The sequence below is a fragment of the Chinchilla lanigera genome, unplaced genomic scaffold (genome assembly GCF_000276665.1).
Source record: "Chinchilla lanigera isolate Chin_1 unplaced genomic scaffold, ChiLan1.0 scaffold00041, whole genome shotgun sequence".
NCBI lineage: Eukaryota > Metazoa > Chordata > Mammalia > Rodentia > Chinchillidae > Chinchilla > Chinchilla lanigera.
The window spans coordinates 4,295,038-4,309,504 of record NW_004955442.1 but is presented as its reverse complement, the minus strand read 5'-3'; the positions used below and the strand labels follow the sequence as shown (position 1 = coordinate 4,309,504).

The following is a 14,467-nucleotide window of genomic DNA, read 5'->3' as shown; positions in this document are numbered from 1 at the left end:
AAAAAACTCTTCACCTTGAAAATCTTGATTTAAAAAGTGTTTTATGGTTTGCAATTATTTTCCTAAACATCTAATTATCACGTTAATTGCGGGAGACTCCGATACATAGTCACGATTGAGATCAAACACATAAAGTGCCTCAAAAGGCCCCTGCCACACAGCAGGTCCTCCATGGAAGTCCTCAGCCCCACAGAGAGGTCGGAAGGCTCGTGCCGCTAGGTGAGTGCATACTAATACCAGCATGCGTGTCAGTGTGCACATTTCCAGGAGACAGTCTCAAGAACTGCCTCAGAAAGAAAAGTTACGCAAAAGATCTGAATGGGCAGTTTTCCAAGACACACAGATGGCCAACAGGCACATGGAAAGATGTGCAAAATCATTAGACTTTAGGGAAATACAGATCGAAACCACAAGGTACCTCTCAGGATTTCTGCTAGGGTCACTCACTGGGGCAGCTATAACCAAAAATTCAAGTAACACAGACGGGAGGAAATGAGAATTACCACAGATGTTGGTAGGGATATAAAATACACAACTGCTTTGGAAAAAAAGGCCCACAGCTCCTCAAAACTCTAAATACAGTTGGTTGCAATGGCACATGCCTGTAATTCCAGCTATTCAAGAGGCTGAGGCAAGAGGATCACCATGAGTTTGAAGCCAGCCTGTCTCAAGAAAAAGAATATGCCCTTCCAGAGCGCGTTCGCAGTGACCTGTCCCCTCCGACAAAAGCTTCCTTCTAGCAGCAGACTCATCTGTGAACTCAAGGGGGCAGGTGTTAGTCCACTGGTAAGTATAGGGCCCCCAAGACCTGAGCACCTCCCAAAAGCCCAAACTCTGTATGCAAGTGAGATGCGGGAGGAATATTTTAGATCTAAACTATAATATTCAATTTCAAGAAAGAATCTATATTATCTTCATTTTCTTTTACAAGTGGAAGGAAGAAAAGAAGTGAAGGAAGGAAGGCAGGGAGTGAGGGGAGGAGAGAAGGAAGAGAAGGGGAGGAAAGGATGGGGGAAGGAAGGGGGAGAGAGAAAGGGGGGAAAAAGGGGGAGGGAGAGGAAGCGAGAGGAAAGGGAGAGGAGGGGAAAGGGGGAAGGGAGGGAGGGCGGGAAGGGGAGAGGGAGGAAGGAAGGAAGGAAGGAAGGAAGGAAGGAAGGAAGGAAGGAAGGAAGAGAACTGGAGATGTAACTCAGTGTGAAGGTCCTGAGTTCAATTCCCAGTATGAATGTAATAAAAACATAACATAGCCCTCCGTTTGCTCCCAACATCTGTCCAGAGGAGATGTCTCAAAGTATCAACTTTGCCATAGCAGTAACAGCAGCAACAAGGTCACTGAGGCCCATAATGGGTCAAACACCTCCATTTATTCATTTTACCCCTACAACAACTCTAGTACACACGTACTAATATTCTTAATTTATGGATGACAAAGCTGAAGCACAGAAAGGGTAAATAACTTGCCCAAAATCACACAGGTAATAAGGAGTAGAGCTGGGATTCCATTTACTATACTACTCCACATGATATACTACAGTGTGCAACTCTCCTGCAGGAATCAGGTAAATGGCTTATAAAATTTAAATCCAAATGGGAAGAAATCCTGTGGAGTGGTGTGATACACAGAGCTGTGGGCTAAGCAACAGTATGAGTTGCGCTGTCACGCTGGCTTGTTCAGGGCAGCTGGAAACCCCAGAGGAGGAGAGGGAACGACCGCAACACTCATGTGGTCCTCCGAGTGGGAAGAACAGGCACGATGGTCAACTAAGCAAATGTTCCCCTCCAGAGGATCAGACCATGCCCCAGAGAGACAGACCAGTCTGTACTTCAGACACACAGGGCCATTAACAGCCCTCTAGTGACTCTGACCTTGCATACTGTGCTGCTGGAAGCAAACAGCCACCGCACTAGGGAGCGGCAAACGAGAGTTGCTCTGTATACTGCGCGTGAGAGGGCTGGGAAAGGAGGATGGCAGTTCTGAGCTGTGGTATTTGTTTTCCTATAATCCTCCAGCTTAAAATCTCTCTGATTTAAATGTCAAGCACCTGTTCTAAGAAAAACCCCATTTGTTGCCCGCATCTGACTGCTATCCAAGGAAGAAAGGGAAAGATCAGTGGTGTGCTTTATTTCAGGTACCATAATAGTTCTTCTCCCCTCTCTATTATCACTCTTTACCTATACAACCTCCCATAAATTGTTTCATTATAGTCACTGGAATAAAAGGAATGTTTTGAATGTTCAAAATCAATCTTTCCTTTCTTATGTATTAATTTGACACAATCTTCACCTGATTCTTCATAAGCAAACACTAAAGTAGATGCTCCACATTTGCTGCTATAGGACTCCAATTTTATGTCCACATGGTAACAAACCTTCCTTCTTTATCATTAAAATAAAAACATAAAACATTGTCCTACCATATCTACTTTGTGAGTATATCAAATCCAGAGCCTTGTGCCTGCTAAACAAGGGCTCTACCACTGTGCTATACCTCTAGCTCTTCTTAAAATTTTATTTTGAAAGAGGGTCCCACAAAGTTGCTCAGACTAGCCTCAAACTTGTGACCCTCCTGCCTCAGCCTGCTGAGTAGCTGGGATAACAGGCACATGTCCCACCATGCCCAGTCTATGCCTACTTTTATTAACTACCCTAGCATGTTAGATCTTGTTATGTTTTCTCATTTTTATGAATTCATTTATTTTTAGATTTACAATACAGTGTTTTGTTTGTAGTGCTGAGGATCAAACCCAGGGGATCACATATTCTAGACAAAAGCACTATATCACTGAGCTATACCTCAAGCTCTATAATACACTGTTATCAACTATAGCCATACTGATGTACAGTAGATCTCCTGAACTTACTCCTGAAATTTTGTACTTTTGACCAACACGTCCCCTTATATTTCTAGAAAGGAAAACAATACATAATGGGCACCTATAAGTCTCAGGAACTATCTTATCATATCTCATACAATCCTTTTGACCTCCATGGAAAGCAAAGGGTTTGATCACCATTTTACAGAGAAAGAAACAATTTGTTCTTTAAGGCACATCACTCCTTGTTAAGGCTCATCTCCTCATCAATAGCTTAGAGAACACAAAACAGGGCTGTCCCAGAAAGACCAAGATTCCAAGGAATCCTGTCCCAAGTCAGAACATCAGCATCCAGAACACACAGCAACCCTGCACAGGAAACTGCAGGCAGGTAGCTTTTCCCTTTAAGCTCCCTCATTTACAGATAAGAGCCAAAGTAAAAAATTTATTCATTTCCTTTCTCTTTCAAAGAACTGAGGTCAATGGAAAACAGCCTCCCCTCAAAAACTTAACTAAAGGTTAACTACAAGAGAGTTCAAGGTGTTTTATAGAGAGAGATGCCTATTAATATGACATAAGACAAGTCAGACTTTATGTTTTCTGTGGTACAATAAAAACTAAAACCAATGAGTATTTTTAGCTTTTTCCAGTCTAAAAGTATTTGACCAGAGGATCTTTACTAACACTGGTTTTCCATGCATTGATTAAAACTGACCAGGGTTATAAAAGAAAGAAATCATTTCCTGACCAGAAAGCCTCCAACATAAAAGAAGAGGACATTCCACACGACCTATCATTAGCAGTGGTCTGATCCTGATTTCCATGGCTCACTCTGTTATGACTCTCGTCCTGATCCCATCAAGGCAAGGCGGCACATATCAGGTACCCAGGCCATGAAAAAGACACAATGGCACAATGCTGAGTCCTTGCACGATATTCTTTTAGACAACTATGGCTTAGAAAACACTCTGTATTACATTCAATCTTTGCATATTTTTCATTTCAAATCTTGCTAGATTTTTTTCCTGTCAATGATGAAGAAAATATTCTTCCTTTACATTTGAGGGGAAAAGAAGACCAAAATGATGAAGTTAGGAATTTTTGATACAAAAATCATAGGAGGATTTCTATCTTCCATTTACTTACTCTGGGTATACATCTAGATTTCAGCCAAAAAACAAAAACAAGAAAACCCTCAATGGACATAAGCCTCAACTTAAAATGAAGTCATATGTATTTACTGTCCAGTGCTTTTGTGTAATAGTATAGCATAATATTAGCAATATTAGGCTAATCTAAAACTCTTGAAGGTCTTATTTAAGCTTTTTTTTCTTTTTTTTGAGACAGGGTCTCAGTAGTTAGTCCAGGCTAGCCTTGAACTTGAGGCAATCCTCCTGCCTCAGCCTCTGGAGTGCTGGGATTATAGGTGTACACCACCATGCCTGGCTTAAGCTTTTTAATCAAAATTTACTTTGACTGCCCTGTATGATGATGGTCACATACCTGACAGATAGATTAGGTCTGTATCTAATTCAGTTTGTATCCATCACCTGATTTTATAGAAGAAGTGAATTTAATGGAGAAGCAGGATTGTTGCTTCAATAGTTCTAAATGAGTGAATAATGCCCACTTGAAAAATACTGTAGAACAATGAATTTGGCATCATGCACATACAAATGTAACAGCCATAATTTGAGCCATGTTTGTTGTTGCCTGTGTCTTCTAAAGTCTGTGGCATAAGCCATGTTTCCAAAGATTTACAGAGATAAACACAGTCCCCAAAATAAGAGTTAAGAGCTAAGAAAATTCTTTTTTTCCCTTAAGGAAATGGACAGTTAGCAAAGACTCGGTTATTAGCACAATTAATTTCCTACGCAGAAAAATTCAGCTTCAGTTCCAGTATATACCACACTATCAGCCAGTCCACTTTGAGAGAGGTTTTGAAAGTTGAACAAATTTATCTGTGAAGCTCCACAAGAAGGAACAAAGATAACAGCTGTCTCTGCAGCATGCCATCTAGATACTGCACTGTGGCACTAGCATTTACGCAGACATCTTAAGGAAACTGTATTCTAATCTGGTAAAGCAATGATAAAACCATCAAGTGCTGCCTATAATGGAAGGAAATGATGTAACCAGCCCAACACCAAAATAGTTATTTCTTCCAGTGGTAGTGATCGATGTGGACTGCCTTGTTCTCTGGCTCATACAGAATCTAACACAGCTGTGTAAGAGAGCTGAGACAAAGACGAAGGCTTAGGGATAAGGCACAGAGCCAAAGTGGCCTGCTTAAGGAGCATATCCATGACTTTAGTCTCAACTTTGCCAGTCAAGCACAAACTCTGAAATAACAAGCCTGAGATTTTTTTAAAAAAATGTTTCAAACTTGAGACTTCTGGCTGGGGATATAGCTCAGAGGCACAAGCTGCCTGCCTGGCAAGCACAAGGTCCTGAGTTTGATTCCTAGTACCAAAAAAAAAAAAAAAAAAAAAAAAACCAAACTTAAGACTTTTCCCTAAATCACACTGACTTTGTATTTCCAATGATGAAGATAGACATGCAAGTCTTTACTTCAACTGGATCCACACAGATGAGGGTTCAGGATGTGGGACAATCAAAACTTCATAGATTATCCTAAATGTCATTTCTCTAATATCTTCTTCGAAATAATATTTTCTAAGCAAGATGATAATACAAACATAAATAATAATTATACATGTAAATTTTGCTAGGGGATAGGTCTACCTGTATATATAACTCCTTTGTAGGAAAGGAGATATATATTTTTTTGTAGGAAAATTTAAATGCCAAAACTACCAGTTTTTTTTTCTTAGAAGAGACACACTGTCTTTAGCAACGTTTTCTTTTATTAGCCAGTATATGTAAGAAATTATTTCCAGGGGCTGGGGATATAGCTCAGTGCACAGTGCCTGCCTGGCAAGCACAAGGTCCTGAGTTCAATTCTCAGTACCAAAAAAAAAAAAAAAAAAAAATTTCCAAAAAAATCAATTTCCATTTTCAAAAACTATCTGAATTATTATATATGAGAAATATTTTATCTAAAAATGTACCTCCCAGTCATCCCAAGACACTAGGTTTAGGGAACTAGGGGATCAGGACTTCTGATTACTTACTTGTTAAAAAAAGGTTCAATGAGCTTTGATCTGGCAGACACATGAATTTTTGGAGGACTGAGAAAAGAACCTAATAAAGAAAAGAAGCAGGATATTATACACAGTCATGTGAATAAGTAAGCGCCAGTGGTTCCTCTCTTTCTTCTCCCCTCCCATCTCCTCCAATTCCTTCCTTAGAATCTCCCATTTCTAAGTTGGTGAATGGATTCTAGGGAAATGGTACTGCTATAGCCTCAATGATTATGCCTTCAAAATTTATATATAATCTTAATCCCCAACGTGATTGTATTTGAAGGTGAGACCTCTGGGAGATAACTAAGGAGATTGTAAGAAGAGACAATGCAGTATCTTCCCCATCTGTTCTCCACCATGTTTGCAAGCCAGGATGTAGGCTTTCACCGCACACCGTATCTGCTGGCACTTTGGTCTTGGGCTTCCCAGTCTCCAAAATTGTGAGAAATAAAGGTCTAATGTCGGAGTAGCCCAGTCTGTGGTAATGTGTCATAGCAGCTTGAACTAAGGCAAGGAGAGAGGTGGGATCCACTCTAGCCCACTGTCCGTCTGACAGAAACACATATAGTTAGTACCTAGGTAATTTGCCATGGAGATGAAGCACAGTCCTGTGATATAAGCATCATAGCCTGCCTCGTGGAGCTGTTCGGAAGCTGTGTCATAACTTGGAAAACCTTCTGCGCTTTCTAAAAAGAAAAAAGGAAAAAGTTTTCCCCAGTATATCACAGACATGAAGATGAGTAAACACGATGCCTTATGAAATCTAAGTTGCATTACAGTGTGCCACAAAAGTATCTTAAATAAGCAGGAAAAAAACTATTTCCTAATTCTTTCCATACAACATCTTACAATGAGATAAGAGTCCTGAAAAGGAAGACTTTGGTCCAGAATAGAAATTCTTCAGTGGTGTGATCAAAGACTCAGCCAAAGGTCTCTTCAACCTACATTGCTATTTACAATCACCATCACGTGTAACTCTCCCTACAACAATTACTCCTCTTCTGGTTGCCCTGTAAAGTCATAAAAATGAAATTCTTCCCTACACACAATGATACCATCAGAATACCACAAGATTAATAGCAGGACTCTGGAGCTACACAGTATTAGTCGGAATCTCTGCTCTGCCACTTACTTCTTTGTGACCTTGGGCAAGTCACAGCACCTCTGATCCTCCAGTTTTGTAAAACGGAGATAATGGCTTTTATGAGGGTCAAATGACACAATGTAAATAAAGCTCCCACCTAGTGTTATCTGTCAATATTCCAGGTAATCCTCCCCAATAATGACAACTCCAATTTAATACCGGCAGCTCAAAGTCAGCACATCTCTACCCTGCCTACAAGCTGAGAGATCTAAAATTGGTGGCACAACTCACTCCAGAAATAGATCAGAATTTCCTGTATACTGCTCTTAGATCATGAGCCACTTCACAGCAGAGATCACCTTATAACATGAATCTTTCATTACACTGACACACACAGATGCTAAATAGATAAAGTCTGAGAAGAATAAAGAAGGAAAAAAAGTCTGAGGAGACCAACTTGCTTTAGACTAACTCTCTACCAGACACCAGAACACGTTAAGAAAACAACAGGATAAAACTATCATTCATAAATAACCATGTCCTAGAATCATTCTGGAAATGAACGTCGAGAAAGCTACAATACAGAATTTGAAGTATGAATACAAATTTACAGTGAAAAGGCTATAACTTTCTATGTCAATACAATGCTCTTTAACCAGGAATTCTTTACCTTCCACTTAAGTATTAAACATTAGACTTGAAGCTTTTTTATAAAATCTTTTAACACCTAAGTAACATCCTCCACACTACCACCAGCTGAAACACATTTCCCCAATCATTTCCATTACATTGTAACAAATAAGGCCAAGGTTTTCTTCCTCCCACCACCCTTAATTCCTTACTGGACAATACTCACAAAAGGGAATAGATAACTGTAATCTTGGCTGATTTAATACCTTCCATTATCAATTTTCGAATTACTAGTCCTATCAACATCTCTAGAAGTTTTCAGGTTACAGATAATGGAATGCAAACTACAGTATCAGCAGCACAATTAAGCTATCTGGATCAATGACACAGCACAAGGCTCACCAAATACCTGGGTGGTGAGCAGATGTGCCAGAACACCTCTATCTCACAAGAAATATTCCTCTTGACTTCTAATTTTCCCCAGTGCTGCTATATCCACTCCCTAAACCAGCCCAGAAGGAAGCAGGAGTGGGGACTCTCTTAATCTCATCAGTACATAGACCCAGTTCTTGGGTTTTTCTGAGGCAGAAAAGGTATTTTCATTCTCCTCGGACAATTAACTACCAATTCTTTGTCTGCTTAAACAATGCACCATATAAAGGAGCACATCATGTTTTGGGAAAATTCCAAGTACCAGGATATAAAAGCCTTGAAGTTTTAATTGCTAGATTTCTCAATGAACGCCTAACTCTATTAATATAAAATAGATGTAGAACTAGAAGACCATCTTCATTCAGGAAACAGTAATTCAACACAGGCACAAGCAAGTTAGCTCAGTCAAAGTTACAAATATGCAATATAGTTTTAGAGCCATTTCACCTTTCTTCTATGGTATACATCAATAATTATCACAAAGACTTTGAAGGTTTTATTCTTACCAACTTTAGGAGGGTTGAAGGGTGTCTCTTTTAACCGCTTTTCCAATTCTGCGAGGGATGTGTTGTTAATGATATCCTGAAAACCAGGACGCAGAGAATTATGACACTTTATCTTCTCAGTGCAACAGATATTAGAGAAATCCACCGGCAAGACACAGTCACATAAACAGCATCTCCTAGTGCCCCCTGGTGTTCCTTATAGAAACAATTCCTCCTTTACTCAAAGGAAAAGTGAAGCAGCAAGCTGAATTTTCACGCTATAGGAAGTATTACATAGCCAAATGGAAGCAGCTTTTTTACAGATGCATTAAAAACACATAGACTTCTGCCAGAAAGCCTTACTGTTCTGGGCATTCATCTCACTCAGTTATTTAAGGCCCTTCACTAAGTGCAAATGATTATATACTTTGTCTTGAATTTTCTTGGGTAGAAAATACATTCAAAATATATAAAATAAGGAAAAGAAAATGAAGAAAGGAAGAACTATGTATATGTAACCTATTCAAAAATAAATTATGAACTTTAAAATTAAAAACTTACATTCAAAAACTAAAGGATAAAAAACCCTTAATTCCATCACCCAAAGACAATCATTGTTACATTTTAATATATTTTTTTCTCCATTTCTTTTTTGTTCTTGAATGTATCTTAAATAACATTTAAGTAGACTAGAATTCCAAGGCCAATTTAAATTAGAAGTAATTCAAAAAAATCTCAAAATAATTTATCAGTAATAAAGTTTAAATAATACCTTAAATGGTTGTGTGCTGGCCATCAATTTAGTATCCAACAGTCTAAAAAAACAGAAAAATTTTTAGTAAGGTAAACAAAATGTGTACCAATGTTCAAAATGTACTCTACTTCAAATACCTAAAGTATATATATATAACATGTACTTAATACATGAAATCTCAGGATATGCTTAATGCATAAAACATTTAAATATAGGAACCAAACACATTTCCCTAAGGGACCTAGCAGTAGCATCACTGCTACATTAGCCAGCAGTCCCATCACTGGGGACTTCTTCAGGCAATGCAAGACAGTCCATGTTCTAAGGAACACTTAAGGAACCATTTCTAGATTTGCTTGTACCCTGAGATGGTGCAGTGTACATCAATCTCTAAAGTCAGTCAAATGTCCTCACACTTTCACATGGTTCAAATACCACTACCATCCACTGCTATTTCCCAGGTTTATATGATATAAATTCTTATGGAGGACCAAAATCCACATTTGGTAGTTTCATGCTCTTGTTACTTCTCATTATTCTATTTCAAAGATTGAAAATACTAAACAGAGAAAGACAAAGGCCAATATAAAAATGGTGTTTCTGTATTTCCACACGAATGTGAACACCATGAATAATATGACAGAAATAACCCACCTGAAAGACAAACTGCTTAGCTACCAACCTGTTCCTCTTCAAATGGATCCTAAAACACAAACCCTTGTTCTATAGGCAACCCATGGCTGACATGTGGTCTTTCAGGCTTGTGACACCTGAGAACTAGCATGCAATATTAACTATTAAAACACTAACAAGTAAAGGCATTGACTTATAGTGGAGGGAAAAAAAATCTATAGCCAGTTTGACTGAAAAGAGAGGACTCTCAATTGAACCGTTTAGGAGTTCCAAGGCACACACCACATACAAGAGCCATCTCAAGGGACCTTTGCTAGTCCTTCAGACAGCAAGACGTGGGGTAAGAAGGCACCATGTGCTTTCATTCTCAGTTCAAAATTGGATTCTTTCAAAATTGGATTTTTAATGGGATAACAAATCATAAATTTTAAACACTCAACCATCACAAAATTGGATATATTAAATAATTCCCCAACTCATATGAACTGTATTCTAATCCTAACCCCCTGGTTGACATAAATTACTACTTATCTATTCCTGTTGTGTATAAGAAAGATAAGCCCTCAGAGAAACTCTACCTGGGGAAGACACATGTTGTCATCTCTTTAAACTCCTTCAAGTCCTAAAAAACAAGAGAATTACTCATTCAATGTTCCTAACACAGTATAACCAACCTACTGAAAACAAATGTAGGCAGCTCAGGTGCACAGCTATCTTCTCAAACTGTCACACTTCACACGGGCCTTCAGCTAAACTGCAAAACTCTTTTCTAGTTAAGACTTACTTTTTAAAAAATCTTCCCAATTTCCCCACTGGCTGGGAACAACATTACCTGATAACTAATCTCTCTGAATAACCCAAATAGTCAAATTTAAGGATTTTAGGGCTCAAATAAAAAAAGGAGGAGTGCCCTATTATAGGCAGAAAACGGCATATTCGAGAGGCTTGTAATACTTTCAGGGAAGTTACAGTCATAGCTAACAGATTGTGCTCCATTATAGAAATTTATCATAAATGTGAAACTAAGCTGGGCATGGTGGTGCATGCCTGTAATCCCAGAATTCTGGGGGATTGTGGCAGGAAGACTGCAAATTCAAGCCCAATCTGAGAAAGTCAGTGACTCAGCAAGACTCACCCTCAACATAAAAATAATAAAAAGGGGTACGAGTATAGCTTAAAACCCTGAGTTCAATTCCAGTACCACTAAAAGAAAAAAAGAAAAGAAAAGGGAAACTAGCAGTGTCATTTATATCAAATGGTTTATATAGGAAATGGACATATTGTAAACTAGCTTTTATTTCTGAAACCATCTACAAATGTTAGTTAAAATGGGCATTAAAATAGACATTTCACTATACATACAATCTTGATTTAAGTGCTCAGAAAATTGCTAAAGTGACACTAATAGCAAGTGCTTAAATCAGACAATTATTTCCCAAATTTATTTTGATCAGGAAGTCTAGAGCAGAAATTAGTGTGTTCTAATTTTGAATTAATTCATTTACATACATAATTGCAATGTTAGACTGGGTAGTCACACTCCTGACCCTTTGTAAACTATACTTTTCTCCAGTGTTACTCATGTTTCACAGGAAACTGCCATCTCCAATTAGCATTTAAGCCTGTAAAAATAGACTGTATTTAGCTAGCCTGAAATCTTTACCAGGCTTTCAATGGCTATCATTAAATTAATGGACAATATGTGAAAAAGTGGTTTCAATGTAAGTCAAACAAAAATGCCATAATGACTGTTGGTAATCCCTCAATACTACTGCAAACCTTCACAAACACGAGAAAGGTAAAATGATGGCTACCTTCAAGATCGAAGTACAGCAGAGTTCTACATCAATTCCTTCAAAAAGGTCATGTTAAAGTACCAAGCAGTCTCATATGAAGAGACTGTCCTCTAAAGCAGCTCCAAAATGTAGACTCTTTAGTACCCTTTTAAATGCAAAATTTGGTGCGAGTGCATGTAAAACTTCTTCCATTTTAAACAGGTTTTGTCATTTTCATGATTTCTTCAAAAGGTAAATAAAACACCTCTCTCTGACAGTGACAGAATGTAAGTAATTTCCCCAAGCTGCCTTAGTGATAAAGCAAGGGATAAAACTGCTTATCCTAATCCACTTCCTATTTTATACCAAACGACCTGCTTTCTACTAGAATTTGATTCAAGACTAGTCTTACATTAGTGCTCACATATAAAGTGCTATGCCAGGCACTTAGACCCTCCTCCAAGGAGCTCACTGCTGAGAAGGGGGCTGTGTTGTATAATGCAAGACAAAATCTACGTACCAGAGAGGTACCCAAATTCTGCTCAAGTTCAGAAAATGATCACTTTCTGAGCAAAAAGACAGCAAGTAGGGAAAATTTCAGGGAGGAAGCAAAAGCTGGACCTTGGAAGCATAAGGTAAGGCCTCAGACTACAAACACTGAGAAAAGCTGAAGAAAATTCAAGTTGTAAGAAATTATATGCCCAACCACAGGCACTTCTCATGGGAGAAACAAGCCAGACTAGCTGGGAAAAAGGAGAGTAAACGTGCTAAGAATCTAAGGAAGCTTGGGCCAGATCACAGAAGCCTGATATGCCAGGCTAAAAACAAATACAGAAAACAAATGTGAAATGATTTGAGAATCTTCAGCAGGATCAGTGATGTGAACAGAGCCACACATCAGAAGATTACAAAACTGGTACAGCCTGAAGATATTCATTAAATCAATATTAATGCCTCCTACGCGTCACACTGTTTGCTATTTAAAACACCTTGAAACAGTATTAAACATGGTTTTCCTCTTCCCTGACTGACAACTTCATTACTTTAAAGGTCAGAATATCAGGACAGGAGCTGCCACTTAGGTCTGTCTAACTAACGATTAGATGGTCTGAAACAAACATTATTAGTCCTTTAGGTAAAAAATGCAAATCTATTCCCATCACACTTGTTTTGAGAGTTACAACTATGAAGCTTCGGTGTCTTAGAGGGTGATGGAGATGTTATGAAAAGTAACGGCAACCTTAAGATAGTTGACGAGGACGGGAGAATAGACCCACTCTACTCATTGCTGAGCTGGGTTGTGGTATTCTAAAGGATCATGATGCTGATGGGGGGCAACCTCACCTAAGAAATGCAAAGTAAATGCAAGTTTTTAGATGCACAAATGAGACCTAACTCTCACATGGATGTCTTCCAGTGCACAAGTAACAGAAGACTGATCTAATCTTGTATCATTTCAAAGAAGGGATTTGCCAACTGTGACCTGCCAGACCAACTTGGTCCACCACTTATTTTTTGGTTTTACTGCAATGTGGCCACACTCATTTTAATGTACTCTCTGGCAGTCTGGGGCTACAGTGGCAGAGCTAAGAGTTGTGACAAAGACCATACAGCCTCAAAGGCAAAAATATTCTATTTGGCCCATTAGAGAAAAAATTGCCAACCTCAAGTTTAAAGGTGGGCTGAATGTTATGAGGGGCAGGGCTAGGGTGGATAAGGAATCCCACCTGGAGTTTGCTTGAATTACAGGTAATAAAGCTATTTGCAACAAATAAAAAAAAAACTCTAATAGGAGAGACAACATGGAGATGATACAGTTTAGATTTTGCAAAGGACTAGATCTAGGAACAGAGTCAAAAGTGATACTAAAAATAGGATGGGAGACTAAAAATAATTTATAATGAAGGAATGAGGAAAAAAACTGCTATGGAGACAGTATGTGGAAGAGTAGTGAAAATTACCTTATTTGAGCCCTATAAATCTTAAACGACCTTACTCTGAAGGCTAGCCAGGTGGAAATGTCTGGAGGCAGGCTGAGATGCACACCCAGCTCTGAGAAAGACCACAGCTAGGGACAGAGATGTTAGTGTCCAAAGCAGAAGTGATGAAAGTAAGTGAGACCACTAAAAGACAGAAAATAAAGGAGAATGGAGGATGAGTGATGCCACAAGAGATGCAGCTGTATGCAGTTAGGATGCACGAGAGCAAGAAGCAGAAAAAAAGACAAAGAAGTTTATGCTTAGTGCACTTAGAGGACTCGGCTTGAAGCATGGAAAAGGAAAAAAGAAAAAAAAGAAAAAAAAACAAAAAAACAAAAAACCCAAAACCCCACTACCAAGGTCAACAGAAAAACCTCAGGGAAGTGACTTGGGTGGGAGGCAATCCAGAATTTTGTAGAAGCTGATCCAATTCAGTTGGCACCCCTTACCTTCGGAGGTCCAGCTACATCTAATTTTAGCAATACTAAACTAGCAGCCCACACTGTGGCCCAACACTAAATGAGCAAACTGTGACATCAAGATGAGATCAATATTTAACCTTGCGCTGGCAATGGCAGATGACTGAGGATCCCTTAAAATAGCTTGTGTGCGCCGCTCATCAAACATGTACAACCAAGTGCATAAGATTCTCTCAGAACACAGTGCATATAAAGAGAGAGCACCCCAGCAGAGAATACTGTCTGAGCAGGAAAGCCTTTAAATGTAGGCTGGTGAG

General features: G+C 38.9%; 1 protein-coding gene across 4 annotated transcripts in view; it reads right to left on the bottom strand.

Annotated features, from left to right (window-relative positions):
- Positions 1 to 14,467, bottom strand: part of Parn (poly(A)-specific ribonuclease) — a 165,358-nt gene that overhangs the window by 111,579 nt on the left and 39,312 nt on the right. For all 4 annotated transcript variants that reach the window (XM_013517837.1, XM_005391140.2, XM_005391134.2 and 1 more), the window contains 5 exons: positions 10,556 to 10,599; positions 9,363 to 9,405; positions 8,612 to 8,687; positions 6,535 to 6,645; positions 5,948 to 6,017 (listed from right to left, as the gene is read on the bottom strand). In XM_013517837.1, coding sequence (XP_013373291.1) covers positions 5,948 to 6,017; positions 6,535 to 6,645; positions 8,612 to 8,687; positions 9,363 to 9,405; positions 10,556 to 10,599 — 344 coding nt within the window. The remainder of the gene's footprint in view (positions 1 to 5,947; positions 6,018 to 6,534; positions 6,646 to 8,611; positions 8,688 to 9,362; positions 9,406 to 10,555; positions 10,600 to 14,467) is intronic.